Below are 27,760 nucleotides of genomic sequence, written 5' to 3' on the forward strand. Positions count from 1 at the left end.
TAAGAATTTTCGGAAAAAATAATTCTGGAGGAAGACCATGTCTTGATGAAATAAATTAAAATCACAACAGACATTGTAAGCTCTATTTATCATAGTACGTATTGAATTAATTTTAAACAACTTGGTGAAAAACTAAGATAATTCAATCCAAGCCCGTAAAAGTACTTTTCCTATAAACGGAAATCTCAAATTTACCTCTATTTCTGTGTACCTGAACATCTAAAAATTTATCCTGTTCTGTCTCACAAGTAAAAGAAATATTAGGATGACGAGAGTTAAAATATTCAAAAAATAAATCCACGTGTGAACGTTCCTTAAACACAAGGAAAGTGTCATCCACGTACCTACGGTAATACAAAGGTTTGAAAGCAACAGGGCATTCAGACATCCAAATCTTTTCACAATATCCCATGAAACAATCTGCATATACAGGTCCAAGGGAATTTCCCATAGCAACTCCATCTATTTGATTATATAATTTACCATCAAAAGTAAAAATGCCATCAGTTGTAGCCAATTGTAATAATTTTAGCAAATCTACTTTACTAAGTCCAAAAGTTGTTACGTGGTTTTCACATATATTATTAAGAATAATGTCAGTTGTTTCTTTTAATGGGATATTTGTGAAAAGAGAGGTTACATCAAAACTAGCCATTACAACATCTTGGTTAAAATCGAAAGAACACAATTCTTTGACAAACTTGGAAGAATTTGGGACATTAAACTCACTAAAAGTTAGAGGTTTTAAAACTGGAACCAGAAACTTTGACAAGTAATCAACTAAAGGTGCCAATTGAGGATATAATGGGTCTTAATGGGGTTTTCCTATTTATGAACCTTAGGTAGGCCATACATGTAACCGGGCTTTGACCCTGAAGCAAATAAATTACTATAGGTAACTTCCCCAATCTTATTTCTCAAACTTCTTAACATCCTATTTAATTTGTCTTCTAATTTCAAAATGTGACTCGCAATATCTACATTTAACATCCTAAATTTTGTATTGTCAGAGAGTATTTCATTCATTTTATCTAAATAATCAGACCTATTCATCAATACAACACCCCTACCTTTATCTGGCTTTGTAATAACAATACTATCATCGTTCTTAAGATTACGTAAAATATTGATTCTGTCTTTATTTAACTGATTGTCACCCTCCTTGCTACGATTAAAATTTTGAAAGGTTTCATTCGCAATTACAGAAATTTTGTTAAAAATAGAAACAAAGGTTTCACTACCACAAATGTCACAGTTTCTTAAAGTTGAACACAGTTTTTCAAAACTTAAAAAGTACTTAAAGAAATTGAATTTCAAGGGAGTCAAAGCAAACTCAAGACCAAGAGAAAAAACATCCTTTTCCTCTTTTGTTAAATTTCTGTTAGAAAGATTAAAAATTACTTTACTACTATCTATTTTCTTACTAACGTCCACACCTGGATTTCTCAACTTTCTGCTGTGTGTAAGCCTAATATTTCTTTTACTTGTGAGACAGAACAGGATAATATGTTGTCATTTTTAGATGTTCAGGTACACAGAAATAGAGGTAAATTTGAGATTTCCGTTTATAGGAAAAGTACTTTTACGGGCTTGGGATTGAATTATCTTAGTTTTTCACCAAAGTTGTTTAAAATTAATTCAATACGTACTATGATAAATAGAGCTTACAATGTCTGTTGTGATTTTAATTTATTTCATCAAGACATGGTCTTCCTCCAGAATTATTTTTCCGAAAATTCTTATCCCGTATTTGTCTTTTACAAAGTTCTGAAAAATTTTCTAGATGAGAAATTTTGTCCCAGACAGGTGTACAGTACTGCTAGTAAAGATGTAAAGTATATTAATCTGCCTTTCCTTGGTCATAGTAGCTACTTGGCACGAAAAAAGTTACAAGAAATACTTATGCATAGTTTTCCTCAAGTTAGTTTCAGATTTGTTTTTACTAACCCTTTTACTGTAGGATCACTTTTGAGGGAGAAGCCTGCTCTTCCTGTGGAACTTAATTCGAGTGTCGTTTACTTGTTTACCTGTTCGCAGTGTGGTCTGCGATACGTGGGATCCAGTTCCCGCTGGCTTAGACACAGAATTTTGGAACACAAGAGGTCTTTCCGTTAGAACTAGGTTTCCTCTTTCTAAACCACCTTTTTCTACCATAAGGGAACACAGTTTAGCACAGGACCATCCTTTCACTCACCTAGATTTAGAGTACTGTCTTTTTGCTCAAATAGACTGGACCTTTTAATTTCAGAGTCGCTGTTTATTAAGAAAAGAAAATGAAACCGGAATTGAACAAAACTCGTCGGTATTCAACTAGCTATCATATAGTTTCATAGTAGGTACACAAAGTGGGTCGTTAGCCATTTTATTTTTGAGTGTAGTTGTTTACCTTTCTTATTATTTTTATTTCCATTTCTGTTTTTGTATGTTTTGCGTTTTGTTTTAGTTTTTTCGTAATTTTTAATATATAGTTTGTATGTGATGTTCGTTTTATTTTATATTCTTACTGAAGCTTTTAATAAGACAATTCATTTTAATGTAATTTTTTAGTGATTTCTCATCCTTGTCATTTTTTCAGCCTGAAGATGAGGTTTTAAACCTCGAAAGCTCGTTTAATAAAGAATGTTCTTCCTGGTCTTGGCACTGTTATTTATCATCAAGCTAAGATTTACCAAGTAGCCGCCCCAATTACTGAGACTATATATATATATATATATATATATATATATATATATATATATATATATATATATATATGCAACAGTACTAAATATTCAATTGTCCTTGGTTTACAACAAATCAATCATGGCCATGGCTCACTTTACGAGTAGACTGCTGATTCTGTCTTTGGGTGTTGGGTCATCGGCAGGACCGGTGCTAGAAGTTGCGAGGCACAATGAGAAAATTGAAAATTGATGTGTATTTGTATTTCGTGTAGTATACTTGTCTTAACCAGAAAAAAATTATGTCTAATTAGAAAAAATATTTCCCAAGTGAAAATTTTCTGTTCACACAGCAAGCATGTTAATGTGAGGAATAAGGCTTTTTCATTCTTCATTCCTATTAGTTTCTATTAGTTTTATTAGCTTTTTGCAATCCCAATGTGGCTCTTCGCATTCTTCTACGTTGTGACTTCAGATGCATGCAGGTGTTAAGATTTCAATTTTCCTTCCCTAAATACAATTTGACAAACTCATTTTTTTTCCAGCCCGGAGAAGGTCTACTACTGACGGACGTCGTCAGGAACGTCTCGGAAGAGGTGACCAGCGTCTGGGCGAATGAGTCGTCTCCTGCCGAAGCTGAAAACACCTTTACCTGCCAAGAACAGTCCACTGGCGTGAGATATTTCCCTGCCATTTTATTCCCGTTTCTCTCTCTATTAAAAAAAAAAAAAGCAGTATTTCATGATCACACTCACCTTCTTTTGTAGTAAATCCCTGATCTAGTGGCTGGGCATGACATGCGTTTTTTAAAAAGTCCCTTTAATATCAAATTCTTACAAGTGAAACTGAGAACGAGTTCATAATGAAATTTTGACTTCCTGTTATCTTGTTTCACCTTATAACTTTCCCCCGTCTCTCTCTCTCTCTCTCTCTCTCTCTCTCTCTCTCTCTCTCTCTCTCTCTCTCTCTCTCTCTGTTTCAGCTTTAGACGCATAGTATAGGAAGATGTAACCCCTTAAATCCCTCTCTGACCTGTATTCTAATTATTCAGAAATTACTATTGCAAACATCTGTTTCCTTTTAAAGTAAAATTTAAAAAAAAAATAATGAGTTCACACGGGTGTGCTCTTTTCAGTTTTTTCGTCATCAAAATATGCATTTGGATGGGATATCTCATAATGTTAATCTAGATATGATATCGTCTTACACTGTGTACAGACAAGAGAAGCCATGCATTTTTAACTTCTCCAATACGTTACTGACAGAGAATTTTAGAAGTATGCGCCAAATGATTTCAAGCTGTTAGCAGAGTTAAAAGTTAATGATACTCTTTGCGCAATTACCAAACTGCATTTTTCTGAGAGCAAGGTCAAAATGTAATATTTTTTATGGCAGTGCTCTAGGCGAAAGTACCAGCTCTCACTTCCTGTTGCGTGTAACGCAGAAGGAGAATTCCAGAAGCTTATATAACTTCTCGTCTTTCATCTTCGGCCACAGAGTCGAATCTGCTTCACTATTGATCTTCTGTAGAATGTCCATTCTTTTGGTAAACCTTTCTAACAGCCCTCTAGAGTTAATATTTCTGAGACTCATTTCCGGGAAGGACTGGTGGATCCAGTCTACGCGGGGTCTGTTTCATGTTATCATAGCGGACGGTACAGCACTTATCCGCCAGCCAAACATAATTTCTACTAATACAGAGATATTTGAACTCTGTTCATAGATATGACTTAGTCTGACTTGACACAGGAGTCAAGAAATGGTTAAACAAAAGAAGATAAAAAAATTTTCACAAAGAGTCTGATTTTCTCTGTTACAGAGATGAGTGCAAAGCAATTTTCTTTGTAGAGGAAGAGGGACCATTGTTAAGGGGCACATCGTTACTATAAACAACTATAGGTTACTAAAGACACGGGTTACTGAAGACACAAAAAGATCTCTTCCAGCGATTCTAAAGGATGTTTACATCGAATCCTTTTTAAGTCCTTCCTGTCACAACTTTTTTATTGGTCAAACGATATAAAGACAGTAGAAGCGCATAAAAATGTATAAGTTATGCACAGAAGAGCACTGCAATTTTAGTAAAACTGCCTTGCTATTAAATGTATAGATGCCAACAAAAGGGTATATATAATAACATTGTGGAAGGAAATGATAGAATCCAGTTTTGTGGAAGAAACCTTTTGTAAAAATATGAATATCAGTTCAAGTGTGTGTAAATTCAATCTATTCCTTTAAAAAAAAGGTGAAATTTATCAGTGTCAAGGAAGGCAGTCTATCATGGGCCCAGGCAAAGATGTGAGCCCACCAGCATAGATGAACAAGATCTGATGAACTGACGACAAAACTCTGTGAGATGGGAATATTTTTTTCTAGCAGGCTTCATGTTCCTTTGTACATAATCTCACTTTTGCTGACATATTGTGAATTTCTCATTTTACGTATCAGTCCTCGTGAAGATGTCTCAGAAATTCTTAAGGTGAAATCGTTCATAATTCATTCCCAGTGTTTCATATATATATATATATATATATATATATATATATATATATATATATATATATATGTGTGTGTGTGTGTGTGTGTGTGTATACATACATACATATATATATATATTATATAATATATATATATGTATGTATGTATATACACAGACAAACACACATATATATACATATGTGTATATGAAATATATATACTATATATTGTGTTGTGTGCATGCAGAGAAAGTTCTGTTCTCACCTTCCCTGCTCAGTAATGTTTCTTTTTTAAGCTTTTTTCATAATATTTATAATCTGCATAGTATCTGCTCATATTTTAAACCCGCATTCATTCACACTTTACTTGCCTCAAAACCAATCCATTTTTTTTTGATGTTCTGTTCCGTGTGCGTATGAATATACTCGGTTTTTTTCATCTGTCCACCCGCCTGTGGTGTTCGCACATGGTAACACTACGTCCCGGGCTTTAAATAGTTATGCTATGTGTAAGTTTTTGGTAAATAAAAGGATATCTGGGTGTACATTTGCAACTGAAAAGTGTTTAAATAATTTACTGTATGCGAATTACACTGTTAATATTCGAAATAGGATATTGTTATTATTGTTGAATGTAAGCTGCCTTTTCGGGGTGGCGAATGGAACAGCCAGACGCAGTGGCGGGAAAATTGCTTACATTCAACAATAATAACAATATCCTATTTCGAATATTAACGGTGTAATTCGCATACAGTAAATTATTTAAACACTCTTCAGTTGCAAATGTACTCCCAGATATTCTTTTATTTACCTAAAACTTACACATAGCGTAACTATTTTAAAGTCCGGGACACAGTGTTACCATGCGCGAACACCACAGGCGGGTGGCCAGATGAAAAAAAGCCGAATATAGTCCCTCCTCTTTCATGCATCGTCCTTATTAAGTGCTGGAGGCTGTTTTATATTTCTTTCAAGAAGTCTGAACTTGAATATCCATCGAATGATTCTAATTTGATTCCCAGCGAAATACCTTTTCTTGATTGCAGTCCATCTGCGAGAGCATGATATATACTGCATGAAAAGGTTGGATTCATAAGAGTACTGGGCTATCTAATGTGATTGTAGGCTTGAGAAAATATTTGCAAATATCTATTTTATCATAATTATGTGAGTGTCACTCATTTATTTCAATACTGAATTTATACGTGTAAATCAGTAAGTACATGAACATCCATTTAAGGCGAAATTGTCATATGATAAGAGAATGGGCATCGGTTGTCTTAGGAAAGAATCTCTCAGGCTTTATGACGCTGATGTTTTAATCAGCCGCTTTCCAATTTGCACAGCAATGATCTGCCATGCAAAGAGCACTAGGAGTAAACACAAATATTTTTGTGATTTAACAACAAATTGTTGTATAAAGGAAATAAATCTGCTTCATTTATGAAGCCAATCCCCTATATAAAATGATGTACTGACTAATGTTTTAGAAACAATTTTCACAGATGTGCTTAATCCTGCACATGAATCGCGGCCAGCATCCAAAACCTAGTGCCAAACGAGCAACATACAGGGCTGTACACTATTTTGCATTTTGCTTGGCACTGGCAGATGACAAGTTCTGACAATTTCTGTTTCATGATGACCTTTCAGTTTCTATCCCCGGCCTTGTAGAGGGACTGGAAGTGGAGCTTTGTTGGCCCCAGTTCCCCCTTTGCCATTGCAGTGTTTATATCAGTGCAGGTAATGGTGAGCGCATCAGCACAACAAGAAATCAGATTATGCATTTGTTGTTATGTTAATCGATTTGCCAAATGAAGGACATGTGGAAGGTCTTGGTAGGACGCTGCACACGATGTAGGCTTATGCAAGGTAAACTGTCTCCTGAACAGCCATCACCTACTGTGCAGCAGGTAATTTCAAGAGGATCCTATCACAAATTGCAAGCACAAGCACCATGTTGTTACAATAAAAGAGAAATGAAAAATGGCAGCCAAGCAGAATGACACATAAGGATTATTTCGCCCAGGTTCACTGAAGATGTCTACAGAAATGAGGGGTTAAATCTGATATATCTTGCTAGCTCACAACAAAATAGTATACACGGCTTTGCTAAGAGGGGCCTCCTGTTTTACACCATCTCTGATTGACTTAAACAGTGATGCAAAGTGTTATAAAGCATTGATATGTATAAGTGGCCGGCGTTCTGAACTCGAACCGGTAGCTTAACTAGCGTTAGTGGCACCCGGGGCAGACTCTGGAAATGCTACCCCATTCCCGTGTTAAAAAGTACCAAAATGGTGAAAATTCAATGCACATTTCAAACCTATCATCTCAATTATTTATTTGATTTTATAAAGTGAAAACAAAAACAATACAGCAGATATACAACGGAACCCTACGCGGTTTGTTAGAGGCGAATTTGCTCAAAATAAGCCAGAGTGCTCCCCCCACCCCCGACAGTGTAGCCCGGGGAAGACCGCCTCCTCGCCTTAGTTACGCCACTGATCCTAACAAATCTTTAATAGTAATGGAGTAGGAAAAAAAGGAAAGAGTAGTTGGAGGTGAGTCACGCTGGGAACATTATTCGTGAGTTCACACTTAGTAACCAAGCTCAGGTTAATTGGTTCTGCACTATCTCAAACTCGAAACTAACTAAGTCTAATCTTAAGTTATAACATGAAAATAAATGTATGAATCGAAATTCGTTTCACTTGCATGAATAGGTCGTGTAATATACTTCAAGGCAATTTTAAGAGTTCTGCACATTAACAGGTAAGCCTCAAATGTAAATGGCCATAATAGGCGCTGTTTTCATTCTGACAGACAACAGTAATATTGTCACTGATATTGTATACATATTTCTTATTTGTCTGCTGTGTACAGGTTTCCATAATAGGATTAATTCTAGGGGAATTTGTGCAACAAATGAAAACAAAGCAATAAAACATTGATATGCCTAGTAACTAGAGTAGAAATCAAACACCTACAGGATAGGACACAAGAGATCCAGATTGAACTCGATTTCACACTTGAGTTTGTTGCATTTCTTAGCTTCAATATACAAAGAATTTTGTTTTCGAAAAGCAGTAAACCCCAATTTGTTACAAAATCTCACATCCTTGTGTAAAGGATACCATGACTGGTAGCTCGGGAAAAAATACCCCCCCCCCCCGCCCCCCCCCCCCCCCCCCCCCCCCCCCCCCCCCCCCCCCCCCCCCCCCCACAAACGGCAGCATAATAGCATCAACGTTTGGTCTCATTGATTCAAGCTGGAGATTATGGGGTTTTCCCGAATCTCTGATTAATCAACATCCCCATAATCGATCAAAATAACACCGTACTGAATTAGCTTTCATTTTTCACTTCCTAGTCCACCGGGTGCATGAATGCGAATGGAAGAATTTCTACAAAAATGGTGGGATGCACATCTTATATTCGGCTTCTTCTCTTTGTAATAATGCTAATATAATTCAAATCTGTTGATCAAAATTCTAAAGAGAAACATCGTTCCATTAGGCAATCCTAGTGGCCGACACCCTGCCTGCAACAGTCATAACACTGGCTAGCCCTCTAATTCTGCTGTGGGAGGTGAACATCCGAGTGGCTCTGGTCACAGTACTGTGCGCGGCGTCCTATCTGATATTAGGACTGGCTCATCCACGGCACGTCTTTTTAGGGGTGGCTCTAGCATCGGCCTCCAGAGGGTTCTCAGATTCCGCCTTCCTTGGCCATGCTTCACATTATCCCAAGTAAGTCGCAGTTTTTATGTCTTCCAGTCGAATCAACCATGTTTGATAATGTTGATAACAGAACTTCAAAAACCTTTTCATAGAGGAAAACAAACTGTCGGTGCAGTAGGCTTCATGAAACCTGACATGTAGGTGAAAATAGCGGTCCAGTACTTATTCATCCTCGGTATCGCGAACGGTAAGAATCTATTCCAACTTCTACTTAACCACTCTGTCTCTGTCTGTTAAATTATATACTTTAGTTGCACTGAAACAGATCCGTGTTGGTGATTGTATTTATATAGATCTAGTGAATGTCACATACTGATTTCGATTTCATGTTTGCTTGACTAAAGGTGAACCCCTTTATATACATTATCATTATTATGGAAATCTGAAGTCAGACGAGAAACTAGCAAAGATAAGATACGCCCTGTCATTTTTTGCTCAATTCATTCAGCGTCCAAATTTGCAACAAAGTTCCGGCGTAGGAAAGTCCATCTTCAGGCCTCTGTTAGAATAAAACCATCTGCATTTCAAGGCTAACCATATGCAAAATGTAATTGATCAAAATAGCAAGAAATATAAATTAATCTGAAATTATGTTGCTAAACTCCTTTATTTGTATTTAAACTGTTTAAAATGTTTTACATAGAACGTCTCCAGTTAAGGAAAAAGTGTCAGAGTGAACGCAATTTCAAAATCAATGACAGTATTCGCATTAAAAAAAAAAAAAAAAAAAAAAAAAAAGAGGGGGGGGTGGCTGATCTGTTAAAAAGTCTTTGAATATTCCCGATAATGAATTGAACCACCAACCCTCAAAATTCATTTATCATTAAGTTACTTATTTTTTCTTTGAATATATAACAAAATTTAGAACAGTACATGATCTTGTCTTTAAACTGCGGGGTTTCATTTTGCCGTTAATGGGGGAGTTATGCGCCTTTCTCTAAAAATACACTGTCAATATATCTGTCATTGTTGAAGATGTCCTGAAAGAATAACTGTCTCTTTACGTAAATGATAATAATTCGAAGATACCCATAAAAGGGGAGGAGAAGAGGGGCGTGGTCTATTTAGCATTTTTTGACAACTGGGATAAAGTATACTTTGGTCAGAACGGCAAATCGTGGAAGGAGAGAGCAAACCAGCATAAGCAGCACATTCGCCATGACAACCAAGCCTTAGAATTGGCCAAACGCTACTGGAATTACACCCATAACATCAAGAGGAAAAATATGGATTTCATATATAATAAGAAGAATAAAACATCGAGGGTGATCGTAGAGAACGAGCTCATCTCTCTCGTACAAACGATGGAAGGCGGCGTTGAAAACAAGTTTGAGGACAAGATGATTTTCGAGATCACCTATCAGACTTTGAAGAACATGAACGAAAAGACTGACACAAAGGGAATACTCCTGAACATCGGAGGTTTAAGCATACGGTTACACAGATCAAGAAGACTGTAGGCAAGGGCAGGAGGAGTTGGAGGTCACGAAGAACGGGGTGGGGAGGCCACCACAGGGGTTAGAAATAGAAAAAACTGGAAAAGAAAATGTATGTTTTCGGAAGATTGTACTTTGTACGCAAAAGAATCTGGAGTTTAAATCATCCCATCTTACTGAACCCTAACGCCAGATTATATATATATATATTTTTATATTATATAATATATATATGTATATATGTATATATATATATAATATATATATATATATATATAATATATATCTTATATATAATACATATATATATATATATGTGTGTGTGTGTATACAGAAGGATCCACATTAACACTCTTGATTAGAAAGATGAAATGTAGTTGTAAAAGTACATAGAGAGCTTATAGTTTCGACTATCCTTCTGCGGAGTGATCAAGTCCCAGAAGGATGGACGGAAGCTATAAATACATTCCGTCTTTCTAATTAAGAGTATTACCGAGGATCCTTTTTTAGATAACAAGTTAGCACTATACGAAGTTTTATATTTCGTATATGTATATATTTATATATATATATATTATATATATATTATATATATATATTTATTATATATATATATATAAATATTATATAGCGTGTGTTTATAACATACATACATATATATAAGTATATATATATATATATATATATATATATATATATATATTATCTATATATTTATATATATATATATATTTATACATACATGCATACATATATATATATATATACACAGTATCCACTAGTATGTATGTGTGATTGTAGTAACCACAGTGCCCCATTAACTGTTAACTACTCAAATTCTTTGCACTATTCGGATGCGCTTGTAACTACAAAGCCAGAGAATCAAATGCAAGAATATGAAGCAGTTCTGGTGTCAGCAGTAGGATTCGAACCCGCATCCGGAGAATCAGGAACTGCAGAGTTGATCTGTTTCAGAGGTTGCATGTTGTCGACATGAGACAAGATCAAATGCTAATCTAATGAAATGTTAATTGATCCTCTTAATTCTATCTGTATTGTGGGTACCGGGCTGCTCCTACCTTTTCTGAGAGAGGTGAGACTGTTCAGATTTCTGATACTTCTTTTTAAAAATTTGATGCATGGTTCATTGACCATGAATTCCATGCATCTCAGCTATTAAAGCTTTCTTGACCCCATCTGGAGCGTTGGTCTCTTGCTGGGGCTTCTTTGTCTTCTTCCTTAGAAAGGTTGAATCAAAGACAATTCATATCATCAGTGTTCCCAGACTCACTTTTTTTCTTGGTCCCCTTCCTCCCAACTTGCAAATTAACTTGTCTCTTTCTTTGTGTAAATACTATCTGAGAAATCCCCCTTATCTCAGCGGCTATCTTTTCCTGTGTTCAGTCTAAAAATTGGTAAACCTTGAATTCTATGACTCTGTAACTGTTTCCATCCCCTAATCGTCATATTTCTGTTTTCCTTGATACATAACTTCTATTCTTTTAAGGGTAACCTAACACTTCCTTTCAGAGTTGAGCACCAACCTCCATTTTTTTGTCCCTTTTCCTTGTTTTCTTAGGTACTTGGCTAAAAAAAAAGTGTCAAGTTTCCCATTCCATCTGGCTTCACCCTTTGCCTAAAATGTGAGAAGAAAGGTCTACCTCTGTCAGGCCATAGGCTGATTAGGGCTCTAAAATCTCTAACCAAATAACTCAGACTGGTGAACTAGACAACAGTACCCTTCCTCCATAACTTTGAAAATATATTTCAGCCCCATTGGGTCCCATGGCAGCTCTTTTGACGCAAAACAGAATCTTGATGATCCTAAAAGCAGTTGTTTTAAATGTCTCACCTTTGCGTTAATTCTAATACGCTCACCTTACCTTGTTGGGAGGTCTTTCCAAACATATTCCAGTTCAGTCCCCAAGCCATGCACTGTTCATCATTATACCTAGTATTGAGTTATCAACTTTGGCCAGCTCCTTCTACCCCCTCATTGCTTCTTCCTTGGTCTCATGTTTTCCCCTGATATCCAGCTTCTGACTCCTAGATATACTGAGCAACATTATTCATCCCAAAAGTTCTATAGACCGCAGGGTCCTAATATTCCATTATAGCTCTTTTTCATGTTTATATTTCATAAGATTTCCAATATCTATTATGTCACTCCCTACACCAGTGACTTTGAGGCTTCCCAATTTCACCCTGCATAAAGGTTTGATCCGCACCTTTTCAACTTATCCACCTACAAAGCACAGATTTTGTTTACCCTGTTTCGTTTCTCACTCTTCATTTTTCTTGTCTTCCATGAGCTCCACATTAAACTCCCAGATTCCATTATCCTAGTTTGAAAAACAGAACATATTTCTAGGGCCCATTCAAGTCCAGTGACTGACAGAATCATTTTGATATTTATAGAGAATTACTCAGACTTCTTACCAACGAGTTCTTACAACAATTGGCACAGATCAGTGGGGCTTAGAAATCTATAGGGAAATTTCATGTCTCCAGTACATTTGATATCTATTATCTGCATGACAAGGATATATACTTGAATCTTAAATTTTAGCATTCATGGGTAATGTTCTTGGCAATATGCCTTAAAGTCTGATGACTTCATCTCCCTGGGAAATTCTACCTATCTAAGATCTGGTCTGCTTTTAGTGCCACTCTAACAAACATTATGACTATAAATAATGGGGTCTATGAAAACCTTCAACAAATTCCCAAAATTTCTCCTGAAAATCATATATTGGCAATTGAAACAGATCTAGCCATCCAGAATGACTGCTGGCCTAAACGCATATGAAGAAAGCTATATGAGAGACAGAGTTCATGAAGCCCTTCTCGTCTATGTAGACTTCGTTACAAAACATAGTCACTAAGCGGGATCATCAGAGACTTCCACCAAGTGGGTCCCCAGTTCGAGTTTGCTTATACAGCGATAGTGTCTCCCTTGCACATGAGCTTGCTGTTTTTGTGAGTTAGGGATGGAGTGTTTTGTGGCGGTTGGAGGTACATGGATGGGTGGGTACTTAGGTGTACCTGCTGAGATATCAATTACCAATGCCTTGTTCTGAAAAGTCTCACTTAAGCGGAAAGGGGCATATGAGTGCTGATCATATGCATGATTCTGTTCAGTCTCTAAGCCTGCCCTATCCTCTGAGACCTAATGACAAACTTTTGCATTTTATAGTTAATGTATTCACAGAATTTACCTCAATAGAAATGGAGTAATATTCTTAATATTGGTAAAATAAAATACTACATGGATTACAGTTTAGATGTATTAATTGAATGGGATGGCATCTTAGTGACAGGACTTCCATGGTATTTAGAACAAATAGGTTCCTCTTGAACATAATCAACTAATCATTTTTATTGCCATGGTCAAGTTTGTGTAATCACTCATTTTAAAAATATTCAGAACTGTTTCCTCTACAGGCAGGTACTTTCAACGTGGTCTGCTGGAACAGGTGCGGCTACATTCCTTGGACCCATGCTGTATTCAAGCCTTACCACTGGAGGGCTTGATCCACGTCATGCACTTCTGATATTCCTAGCAATACCTGTAATAACAGCAGTGAGGTATTTCAATTTTGGCCTGTCCAAGTTATTCCAGTTTCTTCGATTTTATCTATGTAACTATCTGTGACTCTTCCATAATTCATATTCCATGACAACACAAATATTAACAGAGTCAAATTATTATGATCATAATCATATCTTATAACCTCCCCCTGTAAATTATGCGGAGCACTTCAAAAATGTGGAACCCAGAAGGTGTTTCTGAATTTTCAATTGATGCTTGAGTTACAGCACATGTTATTTTCAGTGTCATGAATATTTGGTTTCAGGACTCACGAGTCTAGGTAGGATTGAATTCTTTTTTACCCATATTTGGTCATTCAGTACGGGGTTTTTATGTTTGAATTTGTTTGTTTGTTTGTTTGTATGGTGTTTTAACGTTACATGGAACCATTCGTTATTCAGCAACGGGACCAACTGCTTTACGTGACTTCCGAACCACTTCGAGAGTGAACTTCTATCACCAGAAATACACATCTCTCACACCTCAGTGGAATGTCCGAGAATCGAACTCGCCGCCACTGAGATGGCACGCCAACACCATACCGCTCACGCCATTGAGGCGCTTTTTATGTTTGAAGGAAACTTGTTAACCGGACACACTGAATCCCTCTGACTTGGCTTTAACCTTTATAGAAAATGCACCATGAACCCTGCAATTCTCAGAACTAAAGTTTTATCAATTTCTATGTAAAAAGATGTGTTAAGGACACTCTCTTTGCCAATGTCTGAATGATAGCCGAAGTCTTCGTATTTTGGGACATAAGAAATTGAATTGGCCAGATATCTCAACTAGCATTATCAACCTCATGGATCTCTTATGCTGGAAATGTCACAAGATGGTTTCCATATTATCAGAACTTCTAGATGATGTGATCGCAAAATCCAGCTAGTTGTGTGTACTCATACAAACAAATAAACATTCATGAGTTATACATAAATACGTGGTTGTTTTCATTATGGGCTTTATTTGTTCATTTCTCCTTCGGCTTATCAACCTCATGGCATGCATCTCTGAATCTGATTCAGCTTTGCTTAAACTAACATAATCTAATCCTACCTGCTCTAAGAGAAAAATTTTTATAGCATAATTCTTGAGAGAGATAATTTTAATGAATATTTTTTTCGATCTTATTCAAATGTTTTTTTATCATCCAAGTCTTTTCGATTGACATTTAACGCAGAGAAAAGAGGAAGTGAAAAAAAAGGAAAGAGGAAGAGAAGGGTAAAGAGAATCCCCACATTACTATACTCTGTTTTTTTTTCTCTGTCCATCCGCCTGTGGTGTTTTTGTATGGTAACACTGCGCCCCGGGCTTTAGGTAGTTACATTCAGCTTACATTCAACGATTATAATAATTCGCATACAGTAAATTATTAAAACACTTTTCAGTTACAAATGTACACCCAGATATCCTTTTATTTACCTAAAACTTACAAATAGCGTAACTATCTAAAGCCCGGGACGCAGTATTACCATACAAAAACACCACAGGCGGATGGACAGATGAAAAAAAACAGTGTATAGTTGCATTATCACAGAGGTGCATTCTGGTGCACATACCCCTCCCCCCTAGGTTTAGCCATCATGGCTCATAAATGTCAAACAATTGCTGACGCATTCGATAAGCATCATACAAGATAATATCTGGTTTAGAGTTAACTTGCTAGGCCTTGCTGTGTTACCCATAATCCGGTCAGAAATTTATAACTATTCTGGAGCAGAACCTAATTTATTCATGAAATAAGCATGGCACACTGTAAAAGGTAAGCCCATTCCACTAAATATTATAACCAATCGTAATTTTTAAAAATGCTGTTTCTGTTCGTAAGTGATTTATATAGGTTTTCTTTTCAGTACAGAGAAATATTACCCATACCCTTTCTAACTTCAACAATAAATTGATGTTAGTGATTAATTTTTGCAATATTTTGGGTTTCTCAAGACGAAATGTATAGGCAAATCCTCTAATACCCACCAGTTCACACCAATTTTTGCTATTTTAATGAAACCAAAAGAACATGAATGGACAATACATTTAGATTTCATGATGGCACTGCTATCACTGCCAAGGGAACTACTTAAAACACAAACTAATATTATTACAGAACAGAATTTAGCATAATTTTAATTAACATGTTTACAACAACGTTACAAGCGCCTCAGTGGCGTGATCGGTATGATCTTGACCTGCCACCTTGGTGGCCGCGAGTTCGATTCTCGGGCATTCCACTGAGGGGTTAGAGACGTGTATTTCTGGTAATAGAAGTTCTCTGTCGACGTGGTTCGGAAGTCACGTAAAACCGTTGGTCCCGTTGCTGAATAACCACTGGTTCCATGCAACATAAAAACACCATACAAACAAACAAACAACAACTTTACATTCTACTTAGCAGACTTCAGCATTTCAAACCAGCAAAATTCTCGAAGGTTTTATGTAATGTTATCATATGAAACGGAGGATCATGGGTATTGACTTTACATGACTGAACTTTTCGCTTTCTTTCTTTCTTTTTTACTCTTAACAATGGCAATTATTTTAACAGGGATTCCTTTCCTGCTCTACAAAAAGTTTCTGTTGCAACTGCTCAGACAACCAGATGTAATATTCTTGAACATCTGATCTGGCCATGCTGGTTGTGTTGAAGATGCAGGCACAAGCTTGTCATCATCCATAACCTGTGAATGGTCCCAGATATGTTTAAGCAATACTGGATATTTTCTCTATATGTGTGGACAGAGCTGTCCAGTAGACACCCAGCAAACAAAAAAAAAAAAAAGCTTGTGAACTCTCAGGTTCTTCAGCTCAGACACCCTCAAATCATCATCCCTCTCCATGACCACAGCCACCAGCAGATCTCTGATTTTCTGGAAGATGTCTGTTGTCATTATGTTTGAAGGATTCTCATGAACATCACCAAGCACTTGTAAATGCACCTCTTCCAGTTTGTCTTTTTACCAGTGAAGAAAATAGAAAACTAGTGATATTGTTCCCAAATAGGCTTGGATGAAAGGAAGTGTTATATATTGCACTGAGAGCAGAGCAGATTCAACCTCACGATCAGGCAGATAGCTGGGTGGTGTGGGTGGCACCCATGTGCTCAGAAGTTCTTTGAGAAGTGCAGAAGCAAGCATAGTACCCAGATGAAACAAAGACATCTGTGTCGCATGCATTGATGATTACTTTTACCACTCCCTCTTTCTGAAAGCTGTGGTCTACATGTAAAATAACTATTATCTACTTCATACTGATTAAATTGGAACTTTGCAATGTCATCCACAATACCATTTGACACAAACCCACTCTTTGTTTTCTCCATGAAACCATCACCTGGATAGAAATTAGTTGAACATGATGACTTCAGCTCTTCACTGTGGCTTCATGCCTTACACAAAAAGCTCAGAAGTGCTGTTTTGTTAGCAGAAACCAAGAAAAACATTTGTGGATCAGGAACCATGGAATGCTCACAGATTTTAAACACCTGTGCTTTTCATTTCTTGGCATACTTGTGCTGCTTCTCTGAAGCTTTGAAACTGCTTCGGCTGTACTGGTCACGTAAGTGGATACTGGCACTCACTCTAGGAATACGGTCCAGAAATTTTGTGGAGGTATCACTTTGCAATTGCTTCAAATGTCAAGACCACCAGAAAATTTCAAACATAGCAGCTACAACCACAGATGTTTTGAGCTGATCCTGTAGAAGTTGGCAAACTCGTTCACCATGGTTTCCTTATTCATGGCTCTGACTAATGTGGATTTTGTTCCAACTGCTCTCATTGTGCCATCAACATTGAACAATGAGGAAATGTGTTGTGTCCATGCATTTATGATATCAACTTCATATCCACAGATGATTGATATGGCAGTCATCAGGCAATTCTTTCATCCTCTGGCTGAAGACTGGCATCCTATTTAGTACATATTTTTAGAATGCCACATCTACAACTGCATCACATAGGAAGGTGTCATTGGTGCTTGTACATATCCACGTATGTCTCCTAAATAGCATCAATGGAGCAGTTTTGTGTGGGCATGTGACAGAGTTTGCACCCATTAGCATTCCTAAAGTGTTGTTAATGTGATTGGGCAGCAGCTTCCCTTGTCCAATCCCACCTGAAGAGAGCCCTAGCATGTGTCTCCCAGTCTACTGTAGGAATGTTGAGATACTATGGGTACCATGTGATGAGGCTCAACTTGTGCTGTGCCTTCCCAATTACACATCATTGAAGCAGTGTCAAGGATGGCCAGATTTCTTGGTGATTAACACCATTCATGAACACCAATATTTGGCGTTACTTGCAGTGATTACTCAGATACCCCCCCCCCTTTTCATTCGTTATTTAACTGTTCTCTGAGCTCCAGTTTCCACTGATGTTAAGGTGTGTCGTGCATGGAGATATCACCTCATAAGGTGAATGAGGTGGGGTTTGCCTCAACCTCAACCATTGTAATGCCGTGTCCACACGGTCAAACTCTGTCTGCAGACACAAAGACATTGTCTGTAAATGGGCAATTTAAGCTGACAAAACCACGAAATGTCCGTTTTTGCTCTTAAAGAAGGCACAAACAATGCCCTTGTTCCGACTTTGAATATGAAACGACGACGCTCCCAGACACAAAATCAGTTCTATCCTGACTAAGTTAAGACCGTTTTTTATTTTTTCTTAAATTTATTACTGTGCATCATGTCCAACTCAAACACGCATTGGTCTCGGGATAAAATTATTGAATTAACTGAATTATTGCACGAACACGGATGTTTGTGGAAAGTAAAGGCCTGTCCACATGAGCGGGCTTGATCGGCGTGCTCCGGGGTTGACGGGCAAATTCTGGCGGGCTTACCCGTGAATGTTGTCCACACAGGTGAGGCGATGGAGAGGTGGGCGTGCCCGACGATGCCAGTAGTGTGTTCAGTGCGGTACGATACACATGGTGCCTACTGCAAGGAAGATACTGTGTAGCATGAAAATTGCTTTGTGATGGATGAAAAAGAAGAAAAAGAAGAGGATATGGTGCAAAGAATGGCTTGGTAAAAGAAGTGTATATGGTTAACGTACGTCTGCCAGGGTCGAAGCTCAAGCCATCGGGCACCACCATGGTGATTTTGCTATTAGACCTGTTGGGCAATTTGACGGTTTGCCTGTCAAGTGTGCCCATTAGAGGGGAGTCCGCCAATCAGGCCTGGTCATGTGGACAGGCCTTAAGAAGTGTTTCTTGTAGGGCTAGAAACCAATGTGATGCAGCCCTCAAAAAACTTATACAAACTCAGAAACCAGTACCGTAGGGAAATGAGGCCAATGAAAATGTCAAAGAAGTTGGGAAGTGGAACAGATGGTACATACACGCCAAAGTTGTGGTGTTTTAATTATCTATCTCTTTTAAATGATAGCGACACTACAGGACTGTCTGTATCGAATATGCCAAGCAGCGATAACCAATCCTCTGATCATTCCTGCAGGTACCCTGCTGAGGAGGTTTTAGGTGAAGACCATTCCGACTCTGATATGAAATAGTTTTATACTGAATATATTTGTTCTACCTATGAATGATAATAAAATGACAGTGCACAATAATTGATGAGTAGGTACTAGGTCAGATATCAGTTGTTTTTAATATTCCACATGCTCAAAAAGGGTCAAAATCATTAACCCATTAATCTCTCCCTTGTAACTAGTTTAGCACCCACCAGCAGTATTGTTTAATGAGTTTTTACTAATTTAGTGGAATAACAGAGTTAGCTGTGCCGGTCGGGGGTAGCGACTGTAGAGTAAGCATTACTAAAGGGTTTTTGCAGCGTCCCACTGTGGTCCAGAATTGCTTACCGTAAGTCTAAATTTTATATTCAAATCAAATCAATAGCTGGCTTTACCGTCACAAGACTGAAAAGAGTAGAAATTGACTATATTAAGGGAAAAGAACATTTACCAATTTCATAATTGGTTACTTGTTTTGTTTAATTGTTATCACAAACTGTAAATGAAAGATATTATAAAATTAAACACTAATCGTTTTTGGGGTTTATTGTGAATTAGTATTGGTTAAAAAACTGATTTCATAACTCCTCTTCCTAATATGTCACGTCGTTTCAACCGCTCTGCAATCCACTTTTTTTCTATGAAGGGTTCTCAGTTTCTTCTTTATACATTCACCAATTATTATGGTGTAGAGCGTTCTTCTTTTTACGGAAGACTCCGACCATTGTTATTGTACCGTACTACACTACCACAACCACACGCTGCCTCAACTTGCTGCCGACTGATTAGTGACCGATTACCTAAAGCCCGTAACCCACCTGTCCGGTAGCTCTGCCATTTGGACGAACTTTTGGTCAGCGTTTGCATACTTTGTATGGTAAAGACAGTCTGAAGACAATTCGACCGTGTGGATGCGGCATGTCTCCCTGTCTGTGATGAGGTCAGCACTTAAAAATGATGAAGTGGCTTCTGTCACCACATGCCTTTGAATGGCTTTGTGTTACAAAAGCATTTCTTGCACCAAGCCAATTCATTTTGAGGGCAGGTAGTAGAATGTTGAAGCTCCTTAGAAATTTACAAAGTAGACTTCCTGTTTGATTATACAATCACTCAACAGATCTCAAAGGGTTGGAGAAAAGGTAAACTACGGTAATGTCAGTCAGTCTATCAAGCATCCCATTGAAGGATGACATGAAAGCTTCCTGCATCGTACATACTCGGGGTCATGTTTGCAACTGCACATATAAATTCATACTCCATATCGCAATTGTTTTGGACCCTCTGATAACTACCCTATTGGCTAGCAATAATTGTTCTCAATGCCACATATAAAGCAGATAGTTTCATCAGTGGCTTCCTGTAGCCCCTCCACTACTTCAAGTGCTGGTTTTCTGGCAATTGTAATAGACATTTTTTCTTGGGCATGATACCCTGCTAGGCTCGTGGTTCCCACCACAGCTGCCATAGATGGGGCCAGTTAAGTACCACTGCATTGTGTTTTGTTGCTGCAATATGCTGGATGGTATTTATACCATTACCTGGATCAGCCATGAATTGCCTATTACAACAGTTTCTCACCATTTGGTGTGATTGCTCTTGTGGGCTACTTCATATATATACAACACAATGTCCAGAGGACATCAACACAAAGCAACATATCATACATTTAAAAAGTCTGTCTTTTTAACTTATCATAGAAACCTACTATGAGCTGCCTTGATAACATGAGCTGACTATTTCATTCCAGTTTTGCATTGCACCACAAAGACGTTCTTACAATGCACTGTCTGACTAGTGCTTGAAGTACAATAACCTCAGTGAAATATAGTGTCACATATCTAATCCATGGCCTGAAAGGAAATAATAATATATCTCAGGCTATCCTATCCCAAAAGGCTTAGAATCCACATTGCAATTCAATCATAAGTGCGTGGGACTGTGACAATGCAATGGGCTGGCTAGGAAGGAACTCTGTCAGCAGATCTCCAGGGCTTCCAAGCCCTGTGGCAGGGAAATGATGGTTTACTTGACATATTCCTTTGCCATAGTCTGGCTACTCACTGCACCGTATTTGGTTCCAGGGACAGCCATTCAGAGAGCAGGACCCTTATTGAATGAGTATCAATGTAGTACAAGGTGCCAGCGAGAATGATTTGAGGAGTTGCATTGGTGCCAGACTGCTGTCTTCATTATTTATTGTCCTTCTGGTTATCAGTTATTATTTTCGGATGAAATTGCTAGCCCCATGCCTTTTCCACCTCGGCACTAACCTACAACAGTCAACTAATAATCATCTATATAATTCACTTTGGGTTTTAGTGTAATATGCCTAAATCACTCCATCTCTCCCAAGAATCAAACCTGGGATCCCTTGCTGTTAAGGTTAGTGTCTTAACTATGTGTTTGTACCAATAGAGAGTAGAGGTTTAAATGCTTCTTAATCTTCCGATGAACTTAGTTTTCAAAGGCAGAGGGACATAACTGGAAAGCTGTCAACGAGGATTTTTCACAGACGCTATTTCCAATTATTAAAGTTAAACTGGTCTTGGAAAAACATGGTAAATGGCCCTGTTTAGAAAAACCAAAGTACGCCTATACCATGCACAGGACTATAATATTTTCTGGTTCACATATCCTTTTCCTTAGTTGTCGCATGATTTCCGTACAAACCGATAACATTCGTCCAATGGAATATCTAAAAATGAATGGGGACAATCCATTCATTTTCATTCAGTTACTGCACCTTTCGATCTTGGAAATATGTATTGTTGAAAATAATTGACAATGGCGCCTAAGCAGTTTAGATAATTCTGAGAAGAGGAACCTGCCAGTCCTCTTTCACTAGTTCTGTAAAAGGAACAAAAACAATAGTGAATGCAGTAAACACTAAAACCTCCTTATATAAACCGAAAAGAACGACAATTATTCAGATAAGAATAATGATGAATAGAAACCATTTTTCCAGAACTCCAAAGCAGTTCAGCGAAACCAGTAATACTTAGGCTAGGAGAACGTGATGCAGTTCCACGCGTCCCAGCGTCAGTCGCTCATGAAAAACAACCGAATTGGGAAGGGGTTTCAATCTCTTCTAGAACTCCTGCAATCATTTTCCGATAATGATATTGGAGTGGAACTGGTAATCTCATACCGCATAAGATTTAAGGCTACGCTCTTGAATCAGAAGCAAGTGTTTTACGACGATTATGTCTGTTAATTCCAACTCGTTCATTTCAGGTATGCAGTGATTTACCAAGATCCTTTTGGGTCTTTGAGTTGTGGGAAGCAGAATCTCATCATTTTGAGATTTCTTTCCATGAATCAGTAAAACTGGATCATAGATGTTGCCAAAATGTTATCAGTTATTATGTTTCTTGCAATTATTTACCTCACCATCATTGTCTCTTCCCTGTTCACTTTGAGCGATCCCTTTGCAGTTGGTTCAAAATGTTTACTCTTCCTCTTGGGGATATTTTGTAAATGTTTAGCTGATTTCGAGGTAATCTGTCTGCTTTCCTTTGGCTTCTATCCATTTTTCTTTCTTTATCCATGCACTCTTTTGTCGAAATATATATCACATAAGATTCAGTGCTTTATCATTACTGAGAGATAGAAACTGACAGACGGAACAATGTACATTTTGGTTTTCCAAACAGTTTTTGGTGTCTCTTGGGCCACTACGAGAAGGATGTGAGCGGGAAAGAAACAGAGGACCTTGGTGAGCTTGAAGCAGCCAAGTCAGATCAAGAATTAGAAGAAAAGAAGAGCGAGATGAACCGATTCAAGGAAAACATTTTAGTCTTTATGGTAAGGAATCATTGTTTTAATTTTGTGGCATGTACAAATGGTCAAGGTGGGCAAGAAATCTCTAGTATTTTAAGAATCTGGATGCTTTAGATTTATAAAGAATTCCATATAGTTTACATGGATGGGTAGGGGCTTACATTATGTATAAATCATTAGCTTTAAGTCTCCCGCCCATTTGGTAGGAAGAGAACGCAACCATCGCAAATAAATGTGCCAAGCAACATTTACACTACTTTCTTGATTTGTAAAGATAATCATTAAAATTAGATTGTTTAAGGTCTGTTCGCGGTGATTTACTTGTTGGAAGGACTGTATTGTTACATTTTTCAATAACCTGCAAGGAAAAAAATCATAATAAAAAAAAACTAGCGATCCAGTTGCCTAAAGCGCTCCATCAACCCTTCCCCCCAATATCCCAGACTACTCTGTCGTCCAAACGCCATCTTACTTAACAGAGAGCAGCATTAACGATATTTTAAAAATTCACCAAACTGACAAGCAAAGCCTTAAAATGCATGTTTATAGAGCATTTTTTCCTCAAAGTGACTTTATCTTTCATTTCCCAAAATATTTGCATAAACTTGTGTTAAACAATGTATGGTTCTCATTGGACGTAATTACTTCCAAGGTAAGTAAATTCGATACCATGGGATGTTTTGCTAAAATTATTGTAAATACACACACACACACACATATAATATATATATATATATATATATATATATATATATATATATATATATATATATATATATATCAACGCTATTACAACTGTACCTTGGATGCCTTCTTATGTCAGCGTTCCAGTTTTACTTGATGCGAAATTCTTTACTAAAACGCGACAAATCATCAGAAATTATTGTCCGGTCATAAAATAAAATAACAGCCGCATTCCCAACAAACCCACTGACAATTCAATCTAATTTTAAATATAAAGACAAGCTGAACAATCTCTTGGCATTTAACATGGTTTGTTGATATACTTGTCCCACATGCGATCTAGGAAATTATATTGGAGACTCAAGAAGATTCCTCCAAGGTCCAAATAGATTGCAATGAGGAGGTGAGTTTTCGTACTGGAGTTGAATTATCATCTGTTTTCCAGCATCCGTGACCATGTAAAGAGATGCAAAAGTAATACTGAACACAAACACTAAAATTCTCGCAAAAGCGTCTTCTCCGCAGCAGCAGCTAGCGGTCTCCGAATCACTTTATAAAAACGACTGTTCCAAACTCAACCAAACTTGCCCCGCCCTTCTATGGTACTAACCCGGCGTAAACAACGAACATGCCTTCGTTATTTCAGTTATTTGTCTTCCTTACTTGAATATCGTTGGTGCTCTTTTAATTTGCTTTATATTGTAATTGTGTATTTTTAGATGAGTATCTTTATTGTAATTGTATTTTATTATTGTAATTTGACGATTAAAAATGGGGCTGGTCCCTGAAACGTCGCGTTAATAAAAGTACGTCAATATGAAACAGACGTGCGCATTGAAACCCTTCCCGCTATGTATCCCGTCTGAAGCCTTCCCTTTGGTTGACACACATACACACACACACACACACACACACACACATATATATATATATATATATATATATATATATATAATATTAATATATATAGATATATAATTGATATATATATAACATCAATGAAGGGAAGAGGACACACACAGATGACATGCTGTCGTTATTGCGACGTTTCGTAATTATCAAGTTAATTACATCATCAGGCTGTTAAAATGAAAAATAAAATTCCTAGTAAAACTGTAAAAACAAAACTAAAAATTAAAAATTCAGAAATGCAAAAGCTAAAAGTTATTCTTACTAAGTGTACAAAATATACACATTAAAGTTAAGGAAATTAAATTATTTAAAAGGACATACATTAAATAGATAGATCATCTCTGTCAAAGCAGACAAATAGTCGGATATCTAGAGCTATATTCTTGCAGATATATTACTTCTGGTCATTTTGTTGGAATAATCTAGAAGACCGGCTCTGCAGAAAGAGGGAACTCTGTTTCTTCAAGTATGCTCTGCCCCTAGATGAAGACTTCTATTAGTCTAATAGAAGATCTCTGTCAAAGCGGGCAAATAGTCGGATATCTAGACCCATTCTTACAAATATCTTCTCTCTGGTAATTCTACTGGAATAATCTAGACAAACGGCTCTGCCTCTACTGGCAGGATGCAGTGATCTTGCGGAAGAACTTTCCCGGCGAGAGTCAATGACTGTAGAGTTTCCCCAATCTCGTCAGGCAGAGGAACTCTAACTTGCTAGAGCCACCACCAATTCAGTAGACAGACTAACTTTCCTGGTGAGAGTCAATGGCTGGCGAGATCCCCCCATCTCGGCAGGCAGAAGAACTTTCCCTAGAGAGTTAACGGCTGTTTGGCGGGCAGGTGGATGAGCTCTTACAATAATTGTGCTGGGATCTTCCGAACTACCTCGACAGGAGAAACACCTTTCCTGGAGGCAGGAGGACAAGTTATCAGTATGAGAGCCAACAGCTATTTGGAGGTAGGAGGACAAGCTCTCAGCTTGAGAGCCAACAGCAGTTTGGAGGCTGGAGGACAAGCTCTCAACTTGAGAGACAACAGCTGTTCGGAGGCTGGAGGATGAAGCTCTCAGTTTGAGAGCCAACAGCTGTTCACAGAGAAAGAAGGCCACCAGAAGGCTACCAGAAGGCAATCAGATGGCGACCAAAGGGCATGCTGTAGGAATTATCTAGAAGACCAGCTCTGCAGAAAGAGGGAACTCTGTTTCTTCAAGTATGCTCTGTCCCTTGATGAAGACTTCTATTAGTCTAATAAAGATCTCTGTCAAAGCAGGCAAATAGTCGGATATCTAGAGCTATATTCTTGCAGATATCTTCCTTCTGGTCATTCTGTTGGAATAATCTAGAAGACCAGCTCTGCAGAAAGAGGGAACTCTGTTTCTTCAAGTGTGCTCTGTTCCTTGATGAAGACTTCTCCCTAGCTGGAGCCACCGCCTATTCAGTGGACAGACAAACTCTCCTGGTGAGAGTCAATCGTTGGCGAGATCCCTCCATCTCGGCAGGCAGAAGAACTTTCCCTATGAGTCAACGGCCCTTTGGCAGGAAGGTGGAGGAGATCTTAGGGTAATCGTGCTGGGATCTTCTGAACTACATCAACAGTTGGAAGAACTTTCCTGTAGGCATGAGGACAAGATATCAGATTGAGAGCCAACAGCTGTTTAGAGGCTGGAGGATGAGCTCTCAGTTTGAGAGTCAACAACTGTTCAGAGGGCCAGAGGCGACCAGAAGGCGACCAGATGGCATCTTGTAGGAATTATCTAGAAGACCGGTTCTGCAGAAAGAGGGAACTCTGTTTCTTCAAGTATGCTCTGTCTCTTGATGAAGACTTCTATTAGTCTAGAGGCTTGTCCACACGACCGGGCCTGATCAGCAGACCTCTCCTCTAACGGGCACACTTGACGGGCAAACCGTCAAATTGCCCGATGGGTCTTGTAGCAAAATCACCATGGTGGTGCCGATGGCTTGAGCTTCGACCCTGGCATACGTACGTTAACCATATACATTTCTTTTACTGAGCCATTCTTTGCACCATATTCTCTTCTTTTTCATCACACACTCAGCAATTATCATGCTACACAATATGTTTAGTGTACTGCACTGAACACACTACTGGCATCGTCGGGCACGCCCACCTCTCCATCGCCTCAGCCGTGTGGACAACATTCATGCGTAAGCCAACCAGAATTTGCCCGTCAACCCCGGAGCACGCCAATCAGGCACGCTCGTGTGGACAGGCCTTAATAGAAGATCTCTGTCAAAGCAGGCAAATAGTCGGATATCTAGAGCTATGTTCTTGCACATATCTTCCTTCTGGTCATTATGCTGGAATAATCTAGAAGACCGGCTCTGCAGAAAGAGGGAACGCTGTTTCTTCAAGTATGCTCTGTCCCTTGATGAAGACTTCTATTAGTCTAATAGAAGATCTCTGTCAAAGCGGGCAAATAGTCAGATATCTAGAGCTATATTCTTGCAGATGTCTTCCTTCTGGTTATTCTGTTGGAATAATCTAGAAGTCCGGCTTTGCAGAAAGTCAAGTATGCTCTGTCCCTTGATGCAGACATCTAATAGAAGATCTCGGTCAAAGTGGGCAAATAGTCGGATATCTAGATCTATTCTTGCAGATGTCTTCCTTCTGGTCATTCTTTTGGAATAATCTAGAAGACTGACTCTGCAGAAAGTCAAGTATGCTATGTCCTTTGATGCAGACTTCTAATAGATCTCTGTCGAAGGTATACCTCGAGGAGGTATTTCCGAGATATTTTCTTAGACGAGGAAAATCTCTAATAAGCTTAAAGCTTATGGGCCTTCAATGGCTGCTAAGCTTATGGGTCTACAATAGACCACTAAGTATAAAATGAGCTTATATGCCTACAAAGGCTACTAAGCATATCTAAAGGCCTGTCCACACGACCGGGCCTGATCGGCGTGCTCCGGGGTTGACGGGCAAATTCTGGCGGACTTATCCGTGAATGTTGTCCACACAGGTGAGGCGATGGAGAGGTGGGCGTG

General features: G+C 38.1%; 1 protein-coding gene across 2 annotated transcripts in view; it reads left to right on the top strand.

Annotated features, from left to right (window-relative positions):
• The window catches only part of LOC135224569 (battenin-like), a 75,185-nt gene that overhangs the window by 35,165 nt on the left and 12,260 nt on the right, over window positions 1-27,760 (top strand). For both annotated transcript variants that reach the window (XM_064263685.1, XM_064263684.1), the window contains exons 4-7: window positions 3,206-3,334; window positions 8,657-8,889; window positions 13,761-13,904; window positions 23,033-23,183. In XM_064263685.1, the coding sequence (XP_064119755.1) occupies window positions 3,206-3,334; window positions 8,657-8,889; window positions 13,761-13,904; window positions 23,033-23,183 (657 nt within the window). The remainder of the gene's footprint in view (window positions 1-3,205; window positions 3,335-8,656; window positions 8,890-13,760; window positions 13,905-23,032; window positions 23,184-27,760) is intronic.

Source organism: Macrobrachium nipponense, chromosome 12 (genome assembly GCF_015104395.2).
Source record: "Macrobrachium nipponense isolate FS-2020 chromosome 12, ASM1510439v2, whole genome shotgun sequence".
NCBI classification, from domain to species: Eukaryota; Metazoa; Arthropoda; class Malacostraca; order Decapoda; family Palaemonidae; genus Macrobrachium; species Macrobrachium nipponense.